This window comes from Arvicanthis niloticus, chromosome 10, assembly GCF_011762505.2.
Source record: "Arvicanthis niloticus isolate mArvNil1 chromosome 10, mArvNil1.pat.X, whole genome shotgun sequence".
Taxonomy (NCBI): Eukaryota; Metazoa; Chordata; class Mammalia; order Rodentia; family Muridae; genus Arvicanthis; species Arvicanthis niloticus.
In genome coordinates, this window is record NC_047667.1 from 40,896,621 (window position 1) to 40,910,791 (window position 14,171).

General features: G+C 49.5%; 1 protein-coding gene across 1 annotated transcript; it reads left to right on the top strand.

Annotated features, from left to right (window-relative positions):
* Positions 1–7,081: 7,081 nt before the first annotated feature.
* On the top strand, positions 7,082–11,688 carry Rgs16 (regulator of G protein signaling 16). The gene is made up of 5 exons (XM_034513541.2): positions 7,082–7,264; positions 7,525–7,635; positions 8,310–8,371; positions 8,663–8,829; positions 9,905–11,688. The coding sequence occupies exons 1-5, from the start codon at positions 7,221–7,223 to the stop codon at positions 10,124–10,126; spliced, it is 606 nt and encodes a 201-aa protein (XP_034369432.1). The 5' UTR covers positions 7,082–7,220; the 3' UTR covers positions 10,127–11,688.
* The last annotated feature ends 2,483 nt before the right edge of the window (positions 11,689–14,171 follow it).

Here is a 14,171-nt window from a genome sequence, read left to right on the forward strand (position 1 = left end):
AAGAAGCCTGGGGATTTGGATCCAGAAGGTTCCCTGGTGGCCTTGGAGCAGCTGAGCCAGCTGCATGCTGGTGGGTGGGGAGGAGAGGCTCAGTCACACAGCTCCCCGCGTGTTGCCCCTGCTCGGATGTGTGGAGCCCATTATAGAAGGCTCATTTCTTTCTCTGCAAAACATCATGGGCCCCCTGCCGTGCTCCTCCCTCTGTCCACCTGGGCCTGTTTCTGGGACAGCTGCTGTGTCAGGGGCGGATGGCCTGGGAGCTGGTGAAAGGCCCACCTGTTCCTGTTGCTCACTTCTGCCCCCCCGCCCCCCCCCCGCACCCCCTCTCCCGCGGCTGCCAGACCCAGCCTCCCAGCTGCTCACACATCAATCCACGTTTTTTCTCCTTCTGTTCAGGTGGTGTGGGCGCATCGAGAGAGGCACGTTTGCTTACAACTGGTCCCAGCATCATGGCTAGTACAGGGGCTGTGTGGAGCCTCTGCTTTCCTATGAAGCCTGTGTCGCCGTATGCCAGCCCTCCTTATTTCTCGTCCCACTTTCCCTGTCATGGAGGATGGCTCAAACATGGAGGGGGTGTTGTATAAGGGTCCCGAACTCTCAGGGCATGGCAGGGCCCTCTAGTGCCTCTGGCATTATGTCTGAAGATGCCATCGATATTCATATGCTGGTGTTTGCCGTTCTCCTGACCCAGCTGTGGCCTAGGAGTACTTTAGGATAAGGTGGAGACATAACCACGTGATCGGGTCACATCCAGAGCCTAGACTCAAGCTGCTCTGAGGTCAGCCTTGAGTAGTTATGGGTTTGGATCTTTTGGACACCTCTGGGGCCCAGTTTTGGCATCCCTGTAGCCTGGGTGTGTCACTATAGGCAGGTCTCTTACCCTTAACATCTCTCCATCTTTAGCAGGGTGTCTCTAAAGCATGGAGTTAAGTGGTGGGTAATGGAGGTCGCTAAGAACAGTAGTTTTCCTTATGCCAAGGGAAGTCTGGAGCACTGATAGACTGGTAGCGCCATGGAAATCTTCCTAGCAGGTTGCCTGGGATCCTGATATAGGCATCTTAGGAATGCACCCCACCCACCCCCAGGGGACATAAAGGAGGTGAGATGTTTGGAGAGTTTTATACTAGGGGACAGAGAGAATTTGTGCAGGTCCCAGGTGTGCTTCCTGTCTTGTTTTTAGCCCCAGCCTTGCTCTCTGCTCCTCCCCCTTCAGACTTGGCTCCTTTTGCCAAGTCCTTCATGAACCTCCAGAAGCTACAGTGGCTGCCCATGTTCAGGGCATGCATAGCACTGAGTTACACTGCATAATCTAGCTCTTCTGGGACCCATTTCCAGAAAATTGCCTGGAATGAATTCAGCAGAGAAGAACTTGAAACCCAAAGACCCTTGGGAGGCAGAGTTGACAGAGACTCTCCAAGGGTGTTAATGTCCTCTGTGTCTGTTGGACTTGTTCCTTTGTTTATTCATAGATTTGGTGTTTAGTGGATATGTATACTGTGTTGGATATTGTGCAGGGCATTAAGATTTCGGGTTTAAAGCATCCTTGTGGTTATCTTAGTCCTGCCTAAGCAAGCACCTATATCTCAAAGGCAGCTTCCGACCAAGAAGAGGACCTGAGTGTCCTTCAAACCACGGATGATGGTCTAACTTGCTCTGAGCTGGGACATAAACAGCTAGCTGATCATGGGAAGTTCCTCTGTGGGCATCTTTGAGTCCTGCCATCCTGAATTTGAGATTTGAACAGTACTCCCTCCTTATCTGTCCTGGATCTCCACTGTGCCACATGCACAGCTGTGGGCTGTTTGTCACACCCTGCTTGAAGTTCCTGTTGGTGGGTAGGTGACAGTCGGGTGGGGGATGGTTAGAACACCTTCTCTACTCCAGTTCCAGGGCGGCAGGTGTTAGGCTCCTGCCTGATGATGGAGCACAGTCTCACCCAGAACCTGCAGGACTGTGCAGCTCTGTGCCCAGTCTTGAGAGAACTGGAGATCTAACCCCTGCTTTTCAGTCGCTTGTAAATGGTAGGCCTCAGTCTTTCCTTCTTCCAAAGTCTTTTATGCTAAATGATTTCTAAGGGCCTTGGGAAATGCCTAGGGAAAATCTAGCGTTCATTGAAACTTGTTTCTGAGTGGTAGTGAACTGAAGAGAGGTGCTCTCGGAGCCTCGAGGAAAGGGATGGGGAGTCACTTCGAGGAAGAGGTAGACCTTTAGAAACCCCTTAGGTAATTCTCCAAGTTTGGAAATGGCAATATTAGGATTAAGTGGGTTCATGGATGCCACTCACTGACTTGATCTCCAGGGAATGCATCACTATGACGACAGGGCAGTGGGCAGGTGTGTTTACAGATGTGACCTGAGACACCATGGGGTAGAAAAGCATGGGGTGGGGGGTGTTAGGAAACTGAGGCACCAGAACATAAACAGCATGCTTGTTGCTTATGAGGATTCAGACCAACATGTCAGAACCCAGGAAGCATGAGCACAGAGAGCCAGGCTCCATCTAGCTGTGACCAGGGCCCTGGAGGACAAGGAGGAGCAAGGGCCTTCAGGACTCAATGGATCACTGTCCCTGAGACATAGGGAGTTCTGAAGCTCTGAAGCTCTGAAGCTCTGACTGCAGGACACTGGTCTCCTTCCCAAGTGGGAATCGGGATCTCTCAAGAGCAAAAGGGGGATGGAGAAGCATGGGCTGGGAAAGGTTGCAGGGGGCTGAAGACTCCAGAGAGTAACTGGAGGACAGCAGAGGAAGGGGCTTTCCATAGCCATTCAAAGGAACTGTAGACACAAGGGACCAGGAAGCAAAGAAGCAGAAAAGTCCAGAGGCAGTGACGACACCACAGCTAAGGGCAAGGACTGGAGAGTGGAAAATGTGAGTGGGGAGAGAGGAATGGAGCGAGCAAATGAGAGGGTGGGGCGAGAGAGGAGCCGGGAGACAGGACTGTGTGACGGAAGGGTGAGTTCAGCATCCTGCTATTTCCTCCAGGGATGAACCAAGTCTGAGCTGGAGAACACACAGAAAAGCCGACGAGGCAAATGCTCAGAAAAGTGCAAAGATCAAACCCCAAACCCCAGCATCCCAGCATTTGATTATAAAGTCTGTTCTCTCTCTCTCTCTCTCTCTCTCTCTCTCTCTCTCTCTCTCTCTCTGTGTGTGTGTGTGCCTCTCTGTCTGTCTGTCTGTATAGTCTCCACCTTAGTTTTTAGACACTCCCCAACTTAGTTTTTGAGTTAGGGTGTTTCACTGAACCTGTGTTTTAGCTAGACTGACCAGCAAGCTTCAGGGATCCACCTGGCTCTGTCAATCCCACCCCATCGTATCTCCCATGCCCCTCCCTTGCCAGCCTTGTGATTATAGACATGTGGCCACCACCTGGCTTTTTAGGTAGGCATTGGGGACCCAAACTCAAGTCCTCATATTTGAGCGGCAGGCACTTTACCCACCAAGCCATCTACCTGGCTCCTACTAAATTATAAGATCCCGAAAGAAAGGGGGGTCTAACAAGTGTGTTCCCAATGACTTGGGAACACAGTAAATTTTAAATGAATATTTATGGGGAGATTGATGGTTGAATTTGGAGGATCCAGAGCACAGGATTTGTATTTGTGTGTGCGTGTGCGTGTGCGTGTGTGTGTGTGTGTGTGTGTGTGTGTGTGTGGTGTTTTAATAGGTTACAGCCATTTACCACCAAACCATTTACATTAAACAAAGCTCCAGTCTGGACTTCTACTACCACAGAAAGGGTAATGTGGGCTACCACAGGGGCTAAAAGAGATGAAAGATAGCAAGGCAGAGACACTATGGGATATTTAATCCTGACCTCAGCTTTGCCCAGATTGCTGATCCCAGATAACCCAGGCCACAAAGCTGTTGTCCCCTCACCCTCCATTAAAGAGATGGCAGCTGTGCCGCTGGGCAAAAATGAGGTCAGGTTTTGTCAAAGGCAGTGTAATTCACAAGCATATTCAGCCGGCTAGATTCACTGCAACTGTGGAGTCAATCACATTTCTGAAATCGCAGATAGGAACTGACCTGCTGGGAAGAGAATTCAGGATACATTGTGAACTTCAAAAAGTTTCTGTCTGGAAACCGGAGAGGTAACCATGGCAACTGGGAGGCAAGTTGAACTCAGAGGAGGGCTCTTCATCCTCAGCAGGGAGCTGTGTGCGCTCAGATCTGCCTGTCTGTGGGGTTGTGTATCAATCCCTTTGTCTCCGCTTGCTTTGTCAAATAGAACATACTAGCCCAGGAATCTGGAGACAGCCCTGGCTTCAGCCTGGATGAACTTAATGAAGAACACCTTGGACACTGTTACTTTGTTGCTTGCAAAATGGAAATTTAAAACCTCCTTTAAAATCTCACAAGGATGCAGAATGGACAGGGAGGTTTGAGAGGGTCCTCTGCAGAAATCAGTATTGTTGTCACGTGGCTATGTCTGGGTTGATTCCAATATGGGCAAAAGTGCCAGTGAGACTAGAGTTTAATCCATCCGTGTCACATGGAGAAGGGCTGTGCCATGGGTAACACCCACATCTATGCCTGGCAGCCCTGTGATAAAAGTGTGTCTGTGGGTATGAGGAGCACCAGGCAAAGCAAAGCCTTCGCATCAGCTGAGCACCTCTCAGATCCGGAAGGTACTCCTGGTGGGCTGGATGGTTGCCTGCTGCATCTGGATGAAGACTTGAAGTGCACAGCTGCTCAACAAGGCATCCACCCACCGATTGCCTACCCACCACTGCCCAACACCAGTCTAGCCCTGGGGCTGTGAGGCAGGAAGCCCTCAAGAGCCAAGCTTGGCAAAATGGGCATGTGGATTTGGGTTTTGCTGCATCTGAGGTAGAAGTGTACCCTGGAATGTGCTGTGTCCTCTCTGCCTTGGTTCTTCGATGAGAACATGGGAGTTTGGGACCGGTTTCAAATGGTTCTTTAGAGCATATCAGGTTGACTAACTGGCTCACCCTTCATAGGGCCTGGCTCCGTGAGGGGAATCTACCTGAACAATTGTCCCAGATGTTTGGTTTCGGACTGGACTGGACAGGTACAAAGGACTGAGGTGCATATTTTACATATCAAAGCCAACCTGGCCTCCAGGTTCTCCCAGCATCCCTCAGTCCCTACCTGGCATACCTTGTCCCCAACCCTGAACTTTCCAGCCCAAGGGCTGGGCGCCCTTCCCCCCCTCCCCCAATGGCTCTTCCCTATATAGTCCAAGTATTGGTCTCTTCTTCTTTCTCTTCTTCCTCTTCTTTCTCCTCCTCTTCCTCCTCCTTCTCTCTGTGCATACACATTCTTAAGTGCGCTTTCTCTAGACAAGCATTCTACCACTTCGCTGCATCTCCAGCCTCCTCTCTCCCCTCCCTCTTTCCTTCCATCCCTAGACCTCCCTTTTTCCTTTCCTTCCTCCCCTCTTCCCCCCTCTCTTCCTTTTTTCCCTCTTTCCTTCCCTCCCTTCTTCCTTCCTCCCTTTCCCAACCTTTTACCTCACAGAGCAAAGAGCAGACCTTACAGCTAGAGAGGTCCCCTATGGGATGGAACTCTGTATTGAAAAAGTCACAAAACATTGTTTGCCTTGCTGTTGAAGAATCCCAGTCTACCTGTTAAGTGGAGCTGAAAAACAATACAGAATGCCAATTGCACGCCAAGTCTTGTTCCAAGCACCTTGTATATAGATGCGGGTCCTTTGGCATGCCACCCAGGTCCACCTTTTCTGGCTACCATCAGTGGTATGGTCTCTGGTAGAGGCTCTGGGAGTTGCTCTTGACAGAGTCATCACTTGGAGCCAGGTCAGGCATCTCAGCACAGCAGAGTCCAATAAACGGTTAATGCTAAGGCCTGCTCAGCTTTAGAATTAGACATTTGTAAAGGTCCAACACAACACCCTTAAAGACCCTCTGGGAGTGGGGTCTCTCCTGAAATGGGGAGACATCACTCCTCTCTGTGTACAGCATAACTGCTTTTCTTCCCTCCCACTTTGCTTCTGAGAACTCCCCTTAGCATGCACGATACCTCTACAGAAGGTTCCCTGGGGAAGTCCAGCCAACCGAAAACCTCTTTAGCCCTCCACCCCCACCCCTCCCAACACCTTGTGGAATAAGTATAGTGCTGTCTAACCCTAGACACAAAGAAATGGAAGCATTTGGAAAGATGAAGTCTCTAAGGCCTCTCATAATTATACAGGCGAGACATGATTTGAAACTCCATAAATATCTACCCTTCGCCTCGCCCGCTGCTTCTTAGTAGCAATCTCAAAGAGAACTGCCGAGGGCCAGCAGGGAAGACAAAGGCGGCTTTAAGGCAGGGCAAGGAGCTGAACTGCCAGATGCTTGGACTCAGGATCACTTACCAGATACAGAGCTGTATCTGTTGCTTTCCAGTGGGAGCAACATGGTAAATTCAAAGCTGAATTGAAGCGCCAAGACTTACCCTATCTATAACTATAGAGCGTAGAGCAATAAAGCTTTTTTTTTTTTTTTTTTTTTTTTTTTTTTTTTTTTTTTTTTTGCATGGTTGCAAAGATTTCTGCTATAATTATGTTAAGTAAATGTTTCCTCCCATGCCTGCTGATCTTGGCCAAGTCTCCCGTTTTCGGATCCTCTGATCTTTCATCTCAAAGTGGAGGTAATGACCGTGGGGGGTGAATAGCTCACTTGGCCCTCACCTTCGGAGCCCATGGCATGGTACCTGTTCTGACCTGAGAGAGTGAGGGATAATGGTGATGTACTTTTTCTTGAATGCACCCTGTGCGCCTGTCCTCCGTGAACTCTCCGCCCCTACAAAACCTCTCCTGTCACTTTTGAATTGTTTTCCTGCTTTTACTAGAGGTCGGCGGTTTTCTTTTCTTTTCCTGGCAAGCTGTGGGCGTATGTCTGGTCTTCGAGCTTTCCTCCTCTCCTGGCACCCCCAAGTCTCCGACTTCGGGGGTGGGGACAGGCCCGTGCACTCGAAAGGAGGCCCTGGGGGCTGCCAGTCGCGCCCCACCCCATCTGTGCTCCTTGCCACGCCTCCTCCCTCTCAACGCTCAGCCCCACTCTCTCATTGGTCGGCGACGCTCGGCCCCGCCCCGCCCCACGGGGATAAAAGCCTTAGCAGCCACAAGCCCGGCGCGTGCAGTTCCCCGACCCCCATCTCCGCGGTCAGGTCCTTGCAACAGCATCGCTTTTCCCTCTTCGCTCTCCGGTCCGCCACCATCCTCCCCAGGACGTGCTGCCCTGTGCCTGCAACCATGTGCCGCACCCTGGCCACTTTCCCCAACACCTGCCTGGAGAGGTAAGAGAATTTTTTATCAGTCAAGTCTCAAATCCACCAACCCTCAGCCTTGGGAACGCGGGGAAATGGGGACAGCGGGGCGGGACTGCAGTGCCATAAAGACCCCAAAGTATTAAGAGTGTCCTCAGGTTTCTTGGGACTGAACTTCGGGTGGTGGAGTTAGTTCTTGTGGGACACCCCCCCTCCCCGACCCCGCCTCAAACTTCTCTGTGCTGACAGAGCAAACAGAATCCTCACATGCTGACGTTTTTTTCTTTCAGAGCCAAAGAGTTCAAGACACGTCTGGGGATCTTTCTTCATAAATCAGAACTGAGCTCCGATACTGGGGGTATTAGCAAATTCGAGTGGGCCAGTAAGCATAGCAAAGAGAGGTAAGTCTCATTGTCTGTCCAGCCCAGGGGCTCTAGAGGGGAGGAGGCCTGAGGGGGAACACAGGAGCAGACAAGCTAGGTGGCTCTCAGCCTCTCTCTGAATATTTGAGTGGGACTTTACTGCTGGGCTGGGGCTTTGGAGCCCGAATAAGGAGGTGGCAGAGTCCAGGTTTTGCCAACCCCAGCAGATGCCCACGTGCAGGACATGAACTCCCGTTTATCTGAGGATATCATAACTCGAATACAAGGCTAGGACAGGGTCTGCATCTGTTTAGTGGGCACCTTGCTTAGAAGTCTATTTTTGTTGAACGCCAGGTGTTATGCTAGGCTTTGGGGTCTTTAGGTAGATAGATATCTTTAGGTAGATAGATAGGACTCTCCCAGCCTCCCGATTCATTGGAAAGGTGTGCAAACCAAAGTTGAGAGTCTTAGGAATAGAATCAATTTGGTTACAGAAGAGGGGGCGTTAGGGATACTGGCTGAGGTCTGAGGGGTTCCTGACAACGGTTGCTGGATGCCCAGGTGTCCCTTATATAACTCACAGCTTGGTTCACGGGAGTTGGAGGAGCTAGTTTTGACAGTCATCAACTTCAGCCTAGGATGTGTGCTATGCTTTTGTTGGTTTAAAAAAAATTAATTAAAAAAAAAAATCTCTGCTTCCCCCTCCCCCACAGAAGCTTCTCAGAGGATGTGTTGGGATGGAGAGACTCTTTTGATTTGCTGCTGAACAGTAAAAGTAAGTAGGACCCAGTTGTCTGTCTGTGAAAGGCACGTGTGTGCTCATGTGCTTGGAGCGTGTCCCAGAGAGGCTGAAAAAACACGGGGCTAAATAATAGTAGTAGCAATAATAACCCCAGTCCCCCAGAGTGCCAGCCTCTGTTTGGAACACAAAGGCAGAGCCTTGTTCAGGAAAAAAAAAAAAATTACATTCTAAAAATAGAGCCATTAACGCCAATTGCTGTCTTTTCGTCTTTTCTTCCCAGCTGTCCCCTAGTCTGACCTGTCTCCTTTCTCCCCTTACCACCAGATGGAGTGGCTGCCTTCCATGCCTTCCTAAAGACGGAGTTCAGTGAGGAGAACCTGGAGTTCTGGCTGGCCTGTGAGGAGTTCAAGAAGATCCGATCAGCCACCAAACTGGCCTCCAGGGCTCACCACATCTTTGATGAATACATTCGCAGTGAAGCCCCTAAAGAGGTCAGTGTCCCTGCACTGTGACTCCTCCAGACCCTGTCTGCCTCTTCCCAACTGAGAACTGGGGTCAGTGAGGGAAGGGTTAGGTTTGCAGTGCAGCAGTCTTCATGGTCAGAGAAGGCTTAGGGTGTCAGTGGCCGGACACTAACTTTGCAATGCAAGATATTTTTGTCTTCTACCCACATTTGTAAATTAGTTATTTTTTTTAAAAAACCTTGGCACATTAACTGGAGGAACAAAAGACTTTGAATAACCTGACTCTGACCTGTGTTCATCCTTTGAGAACTTTTGTTTGTTTTGTTTTTTTGTTTTTGCAATTCAGTCTTCCCTTCTGGAAGGATAGTCACCATATCAGTGACGCCACCTGGTGGACACACCTGAGCAATGCTGTGTGTTTATATCTTGTTTCTGGCTGCTTCTGTTTATTTCACATTACTCTGTAATGATTTAATAAGTATCACTTACATGCAAGGAAGTTTTTTTTTTTTTTTTAGAAGCAAAAAAAAAATTCTAATGGAACTATATTTCAAAGGGAGAACCGATTCAGGGATGTGAACGAAGCACACAGTGGGATTTAGGGGGTGGGTGAAAGCACACAAGGCCGAGAGTTGGAAGGATGGAGAGAGGGAAGGACATCCTGCCACAGAACAGGAGGACAGATGAGGTCATACACACATATGGCTGAAGGCCAGATGCGGTCATTCTAGTTTTTCTTTTGAATGACATGGAGAGGAAACTAAGGTGTTTCCAGACAGTGGGCTGCCACGCTGGTGATGCAATATTGGAGTTCTGGACGTATAGTATGGGGTGACCTGTGTCCTCAAAAAGAGCAGCAAGTGCTCTTAACCACTGAGCCATCTCTCCAGCCTCACTTGCCAGCCTTTCAGCTCTGGGGCCGTTTCGTGTCAGACCCAGGGGTTGGTCCGGTTGGTTCTCTGAGCTCTCGAGATTTAACATGAGGCTTATTACACAAAGACAGAAGCATAGTACTCCTCTGCTGGTTCCAGTCACTGCCAAGCCCACGCCCCGCCACGACACTCCACACCACTCACCTTTGTGGTTGCCCTGCTTCCCACAGGTGAACATAGATCACGAGACCCGAGAACTGACCAAGACAAACCTCCAGGCCGTCACTACCAGTTGCTTCGACGTGGCTCAGGGGAAGACCCGCACGTTGATGGAGAAGGACTCCTATCCGCGCTTCCTCAAGTCACCTGCTTACCGCGACCTGGCTGCCCAAGCCGCGGCCACCTCCACTTCTGCATCCAACAGCAGCCCAGCTGAGCCGTCACACACTTGAGCCTCTGCAGCAACTAAGAAGCCGGCAGGAAGAGAGGTGGAGTCGCCCATCCCTGAAGCAGCTGCCCTGTGTGGGAGGCAGGTCCTGCGCAGCAAGTGCGAGAGGATAGTGGAGGGACAGACGGACATCCCCGCAGCTTGAGTGTGAAGAACTTCCCTTTCCTCCAAACACTGTGGTGGGCCCAGTGTCGGAGAGACTCATTTCCAGGACCTGTGGCTGGGGACTGACAACGAGGCTGAGTGGGGTGCTCAGGAGAAGGGTGGCCCAGAACTTCCGTTCTTTCTACCAGGGCACACACAAAGAATGCTGGGGTGGTTGGGAACATTGAGAGCAGAAGCCAGAGAGCATAGCAACTATGTATGTGCCAGACTTTTGTCCCTTATTCCTAGACTGGGTTTAGAAAAGGCTATGTGTGTGGAACCTTCCTCTCCTGTCCTTGCCTTCCCAGGGACACCCAGGGCCCCGTAGCTTAGGCTTCTTAACATTGCTGTGCTCATTCTTGCAGTCTCACGGAAGTCAATGAGTCAGTAGGATTCTTGCCCCAGATGAGATTTCTATACCTCAGAAACTGGCCCTCGAGCCCCTTACCGGGTCAGTAATGAGCCCTGCAAAAGAAGCCATTTTGCTCATGTGACCCTAGGCTGGGTGCTCTCCGTGGCCCCCTGACCTCACATTTGCAGCAGGGGTCTGCTTGTGAATAGGGCTAACTGAGAAGCCTCACTGGACCCTGCGCTCCTTGGAAGGGGTCTAGGGATGGAGGGGGAGGAAGGAGGCTTCAAGTACTGGGGCCAGCACTCATCCAGCAACTGAGCAAGGGAGAGAAGTCACTGGAAAATCCATCTGTAGGAGGAGCCCAAAAGACTAACTGAAGTCAGATCAGTTCTCTTTATGGGTCTGAAAATGGGAAAAAGATGCCCCCCCCCCTCCTGGTGGAAGGGGAGCCTTGTGCCTCTTTCCTGTTGACATGAGATGAGATGCCCACTGTAGTTAGGGGAGAAGTCGGTCAGGGATCAAGAAAGCTCTGGAACAGAAGTTAGTGCAGCCAAGGGAGTATTGCCGCTGTGGGAGGTGCCTGGAAGGTTGGAGCTGGGGGAAACCAACCTGCCTATCACCTCTGAGTCTTACGAACAAACATTCCAAGGTGGGACGTCCAGCACCAGAGACCAAGATGGCTGTGGAGACCCAGGTTGCCAGCATTGTTCTCTCTGCACTTGAGTCTTCTCCGGGAGAAAATTCTTTTAAATATAATATATTGTTCTGTTGTGTTGTACTGATTGTCTCAGCTGCTATTGTTATTTATTGTGATTTGTTTGCCTGTACTGAAGAAACTCAGCGGGAGCTGCTGCCTGATCGCGCCTCCTCCCTACCAGACTCTACCTCTGCAAGCCTTGGGAACCACTGAGGGCTGTTGGGGAATTCCCCACTGTGTTAGTATTTATTTATTGTTAACAAAGGGAGCTGGGTTCTTTTATCAGCGGTGTACGCGATCCCTGTTTTTCTGTTTGAGCATGTTATATTCTTGTAAAAAAAAAATGAAAATAAAACTCAAAAATAATATCCCATTTCCAAGGACCATGTGGTTGATCTGAGGATCCAGGGGGAGTATGGGGAGCCTGTGGTGTCACAGAGCTCTGGCAATTCTTTGGGGTTGGGGTATGGGATGGGGTGGGTGGCTGAAGGGTTGAGCTGGCTTTGATAGGCTTTGCAGGGTAGTCCTCGAGGAGGAGCAGGGTGTCTCCTCTTCCCATTGCCTTCTGGGTCACCTCAGTCCTGAAATCCTACTCTTTGAGATTTTACTACCTGAAAAGAACCTGGCCCAGACACACAGTAGTGAATGCCTGCAATCCTAGCTTTTAGGAGTGAGGCAGGAGGATTTTGAGTTTGAGAATAACCTACATTACATAGTGAGGTCTTGATTCAAAAGAAAAGAATTGTACGTGGTGTTACAGATACCTGCTTATTCACACACAGGTCTGACATACTGACACACAGATCTGACACGCCAACACACAGGTCTGACATGCGGTTGGGTTTCAGTTCTTCCCTAAGTCCCCAGTGTGATCAGAGTTCAGGTACTTGGTTGTAGAGACCCTTAGAATTGTACCCTATACCTAGATCCAGGGTTCTCAGGTGATAACAGGAGGGGGTCTGACATTGAGGGCTTAAGTAAGAATATGGGAACAAACAGGCAGGTTTTGCCTGTCCAGACAACAGTTCCACAAGTTCCTGAAGGGAAGAGAGCATGTGTGCTGCAGCTGGTGCCAGAGGTCATCCGAGCTGTTACACTGTGGGGCGTTTGTCTTGTGTGAGACGAGTAAAGAGGACCATGACCAGGGACAGAAGGGAGGCAGGAGTGCCCAGATACAAAGAAACACTGTGGTGGGTGTGTTTGCCCTGCATTCATGCGTGCCTTGCCATGCATGTGGGGGTCAGAGGACAATTTACAGGAGTTCGTTCGTTCTTGGCTTCTACCTTTTGGGTTCTGGGGGTTGAACTCAGGTGGTCAGCCTTGGCAGCAGGTACCTTTTCCTGCTGATCCGGCTTGCTAGCCATGAGGCCCTGTGTCCCTATTTTTTCACTGCTGTAGATGTTTGTACACATAAAAACACGATGACTCCTTAATGTCACAAGGGTCATCACCTCCTTTTGCCAGACTAAAGACTCCCACGTTACCCATGTTCTTGTCCCCAGTTTTCTATATATTTTATCTGCGGCTTGGAGCATTCCAGAACCCCAGATGAAAATATAAGATGGGGTGGGGGATGGGCATCAGTTAAGCCAGTATGTCACGGAGAACACAAACCAAACATCAACCAAACCTAGGCCAGAACAGTGTTTACATAACACCTTATGTTCTGCTGCCCTCCTGTGGTCATAACTATGTATTGCCTTAGGCTTGTCCCACTTCTATATCTATGTTTAATTATGTGTACGGGAAGATGCTGCACATTCAAGGGGAGGGGTTTCAGCATTCGGTTAAACCTCCCAGGAAATACTCTCAGAAACTCACTCAGGGGCTTTTCTCTTTGCTAATATCCTACCCAATCAGGTGACAGCTGAGACTAACTGGCACAGTCACACGCTCAGACACTGACTTAGACTTTGAATAAAGCAAGAAAGTGTAGATTTATTTATTTATTTATTTATTTTTGCATCAAGCTCCTGTTTAAGGGAGAGTTCTCCTTTTAGCCATCCACAGGACAGCTCACAGGAAGCACCAGGCAATGTTTAGAGCTTTGCAACTGACTTTAATCTCATGTCTGCTTATCAGTAAATTTCTCAACTTCTCAGACTCTAGCTTTGTATTATAAAATGTGACTATAAATAGTATTGGCTTCAGAGAGCTTTTGTGATGACAGAAAATATGTGAAAAGTGTGTGTCAGACAGCTTGGTGACATGCTCAAAGCCAGCAAATACTTGTCGGTGGCAGACTCTGCTCTAAATACTTCACATATGTTAATTCCTGTAATCCTTGTAAGAATCCTATAACATTAAAGACATAGACGCCAGAAAGTTTAAGTGAATCACTTAAATGTAAAGAGGTTCCAGTCAGCTGGTGCTGCAGAGCAAGCCGGCCCAGACCATTCACACGTTGCAGATAGGAGAAGGTCAACGTCCTGGAACTCACTCTGTAGACCAGGCTGGCCTCGAACTCAGAAATCCGCCTGCCTCTGGCTCCCAAGTGCTGGGATTAGAGGCGTTCGCCACCACTGCCCAGTGAAGGTCAACATTCTATTGAATCAATGTTACCAGCATTGGCTTCTACCCAAGATCCTAGAAGGTTTTTGGTAAGCTACATGCATGCTTGGAAGTGAGCTCCAAGTCAAGCCCCGAAGTCTGATGTTCTTTTTGGTCAGACGAAGGATTGACAGTTTTTTTTTTTTTTTTTTTTTTTTAAAGATTTATTTATTTAATGAATGTGAGTACACTGTTGCTCCCTTTAGACACACCAGAAGAGGGCACTGCATCCATTACAGATGGTTGTGAGCCACCATGTGGTTGCTGGAAATTGAACTCAGAACCTCTGGAAGAGCAGTCAGTGCT

Bases quoted from the DNA above. Each gene is read 5' to 3' on its own strand.
- Rgs16 (XM_034513541.2), top strand. From the start codon at position 7,221: ATGTGCCGCACCCTGGCCACTTTCCCCAACACCTGCCTGGAGAG. The intron at 7,636-8,309 runs GTAAGTCTCATT...CCTCCCCCACAG, and splicing joins AGTAAGCATAGCAAAGAGAG to AAGCTTCTCAGAGGATGTGT. The intron at 8,372-8,662 runs GTAAGTAGGACC...CCTTACCACCAG, and splicing joins TTTGCTGCTGAACAGTAAAA to ATGGAGTGGCTGCCTTCCAT.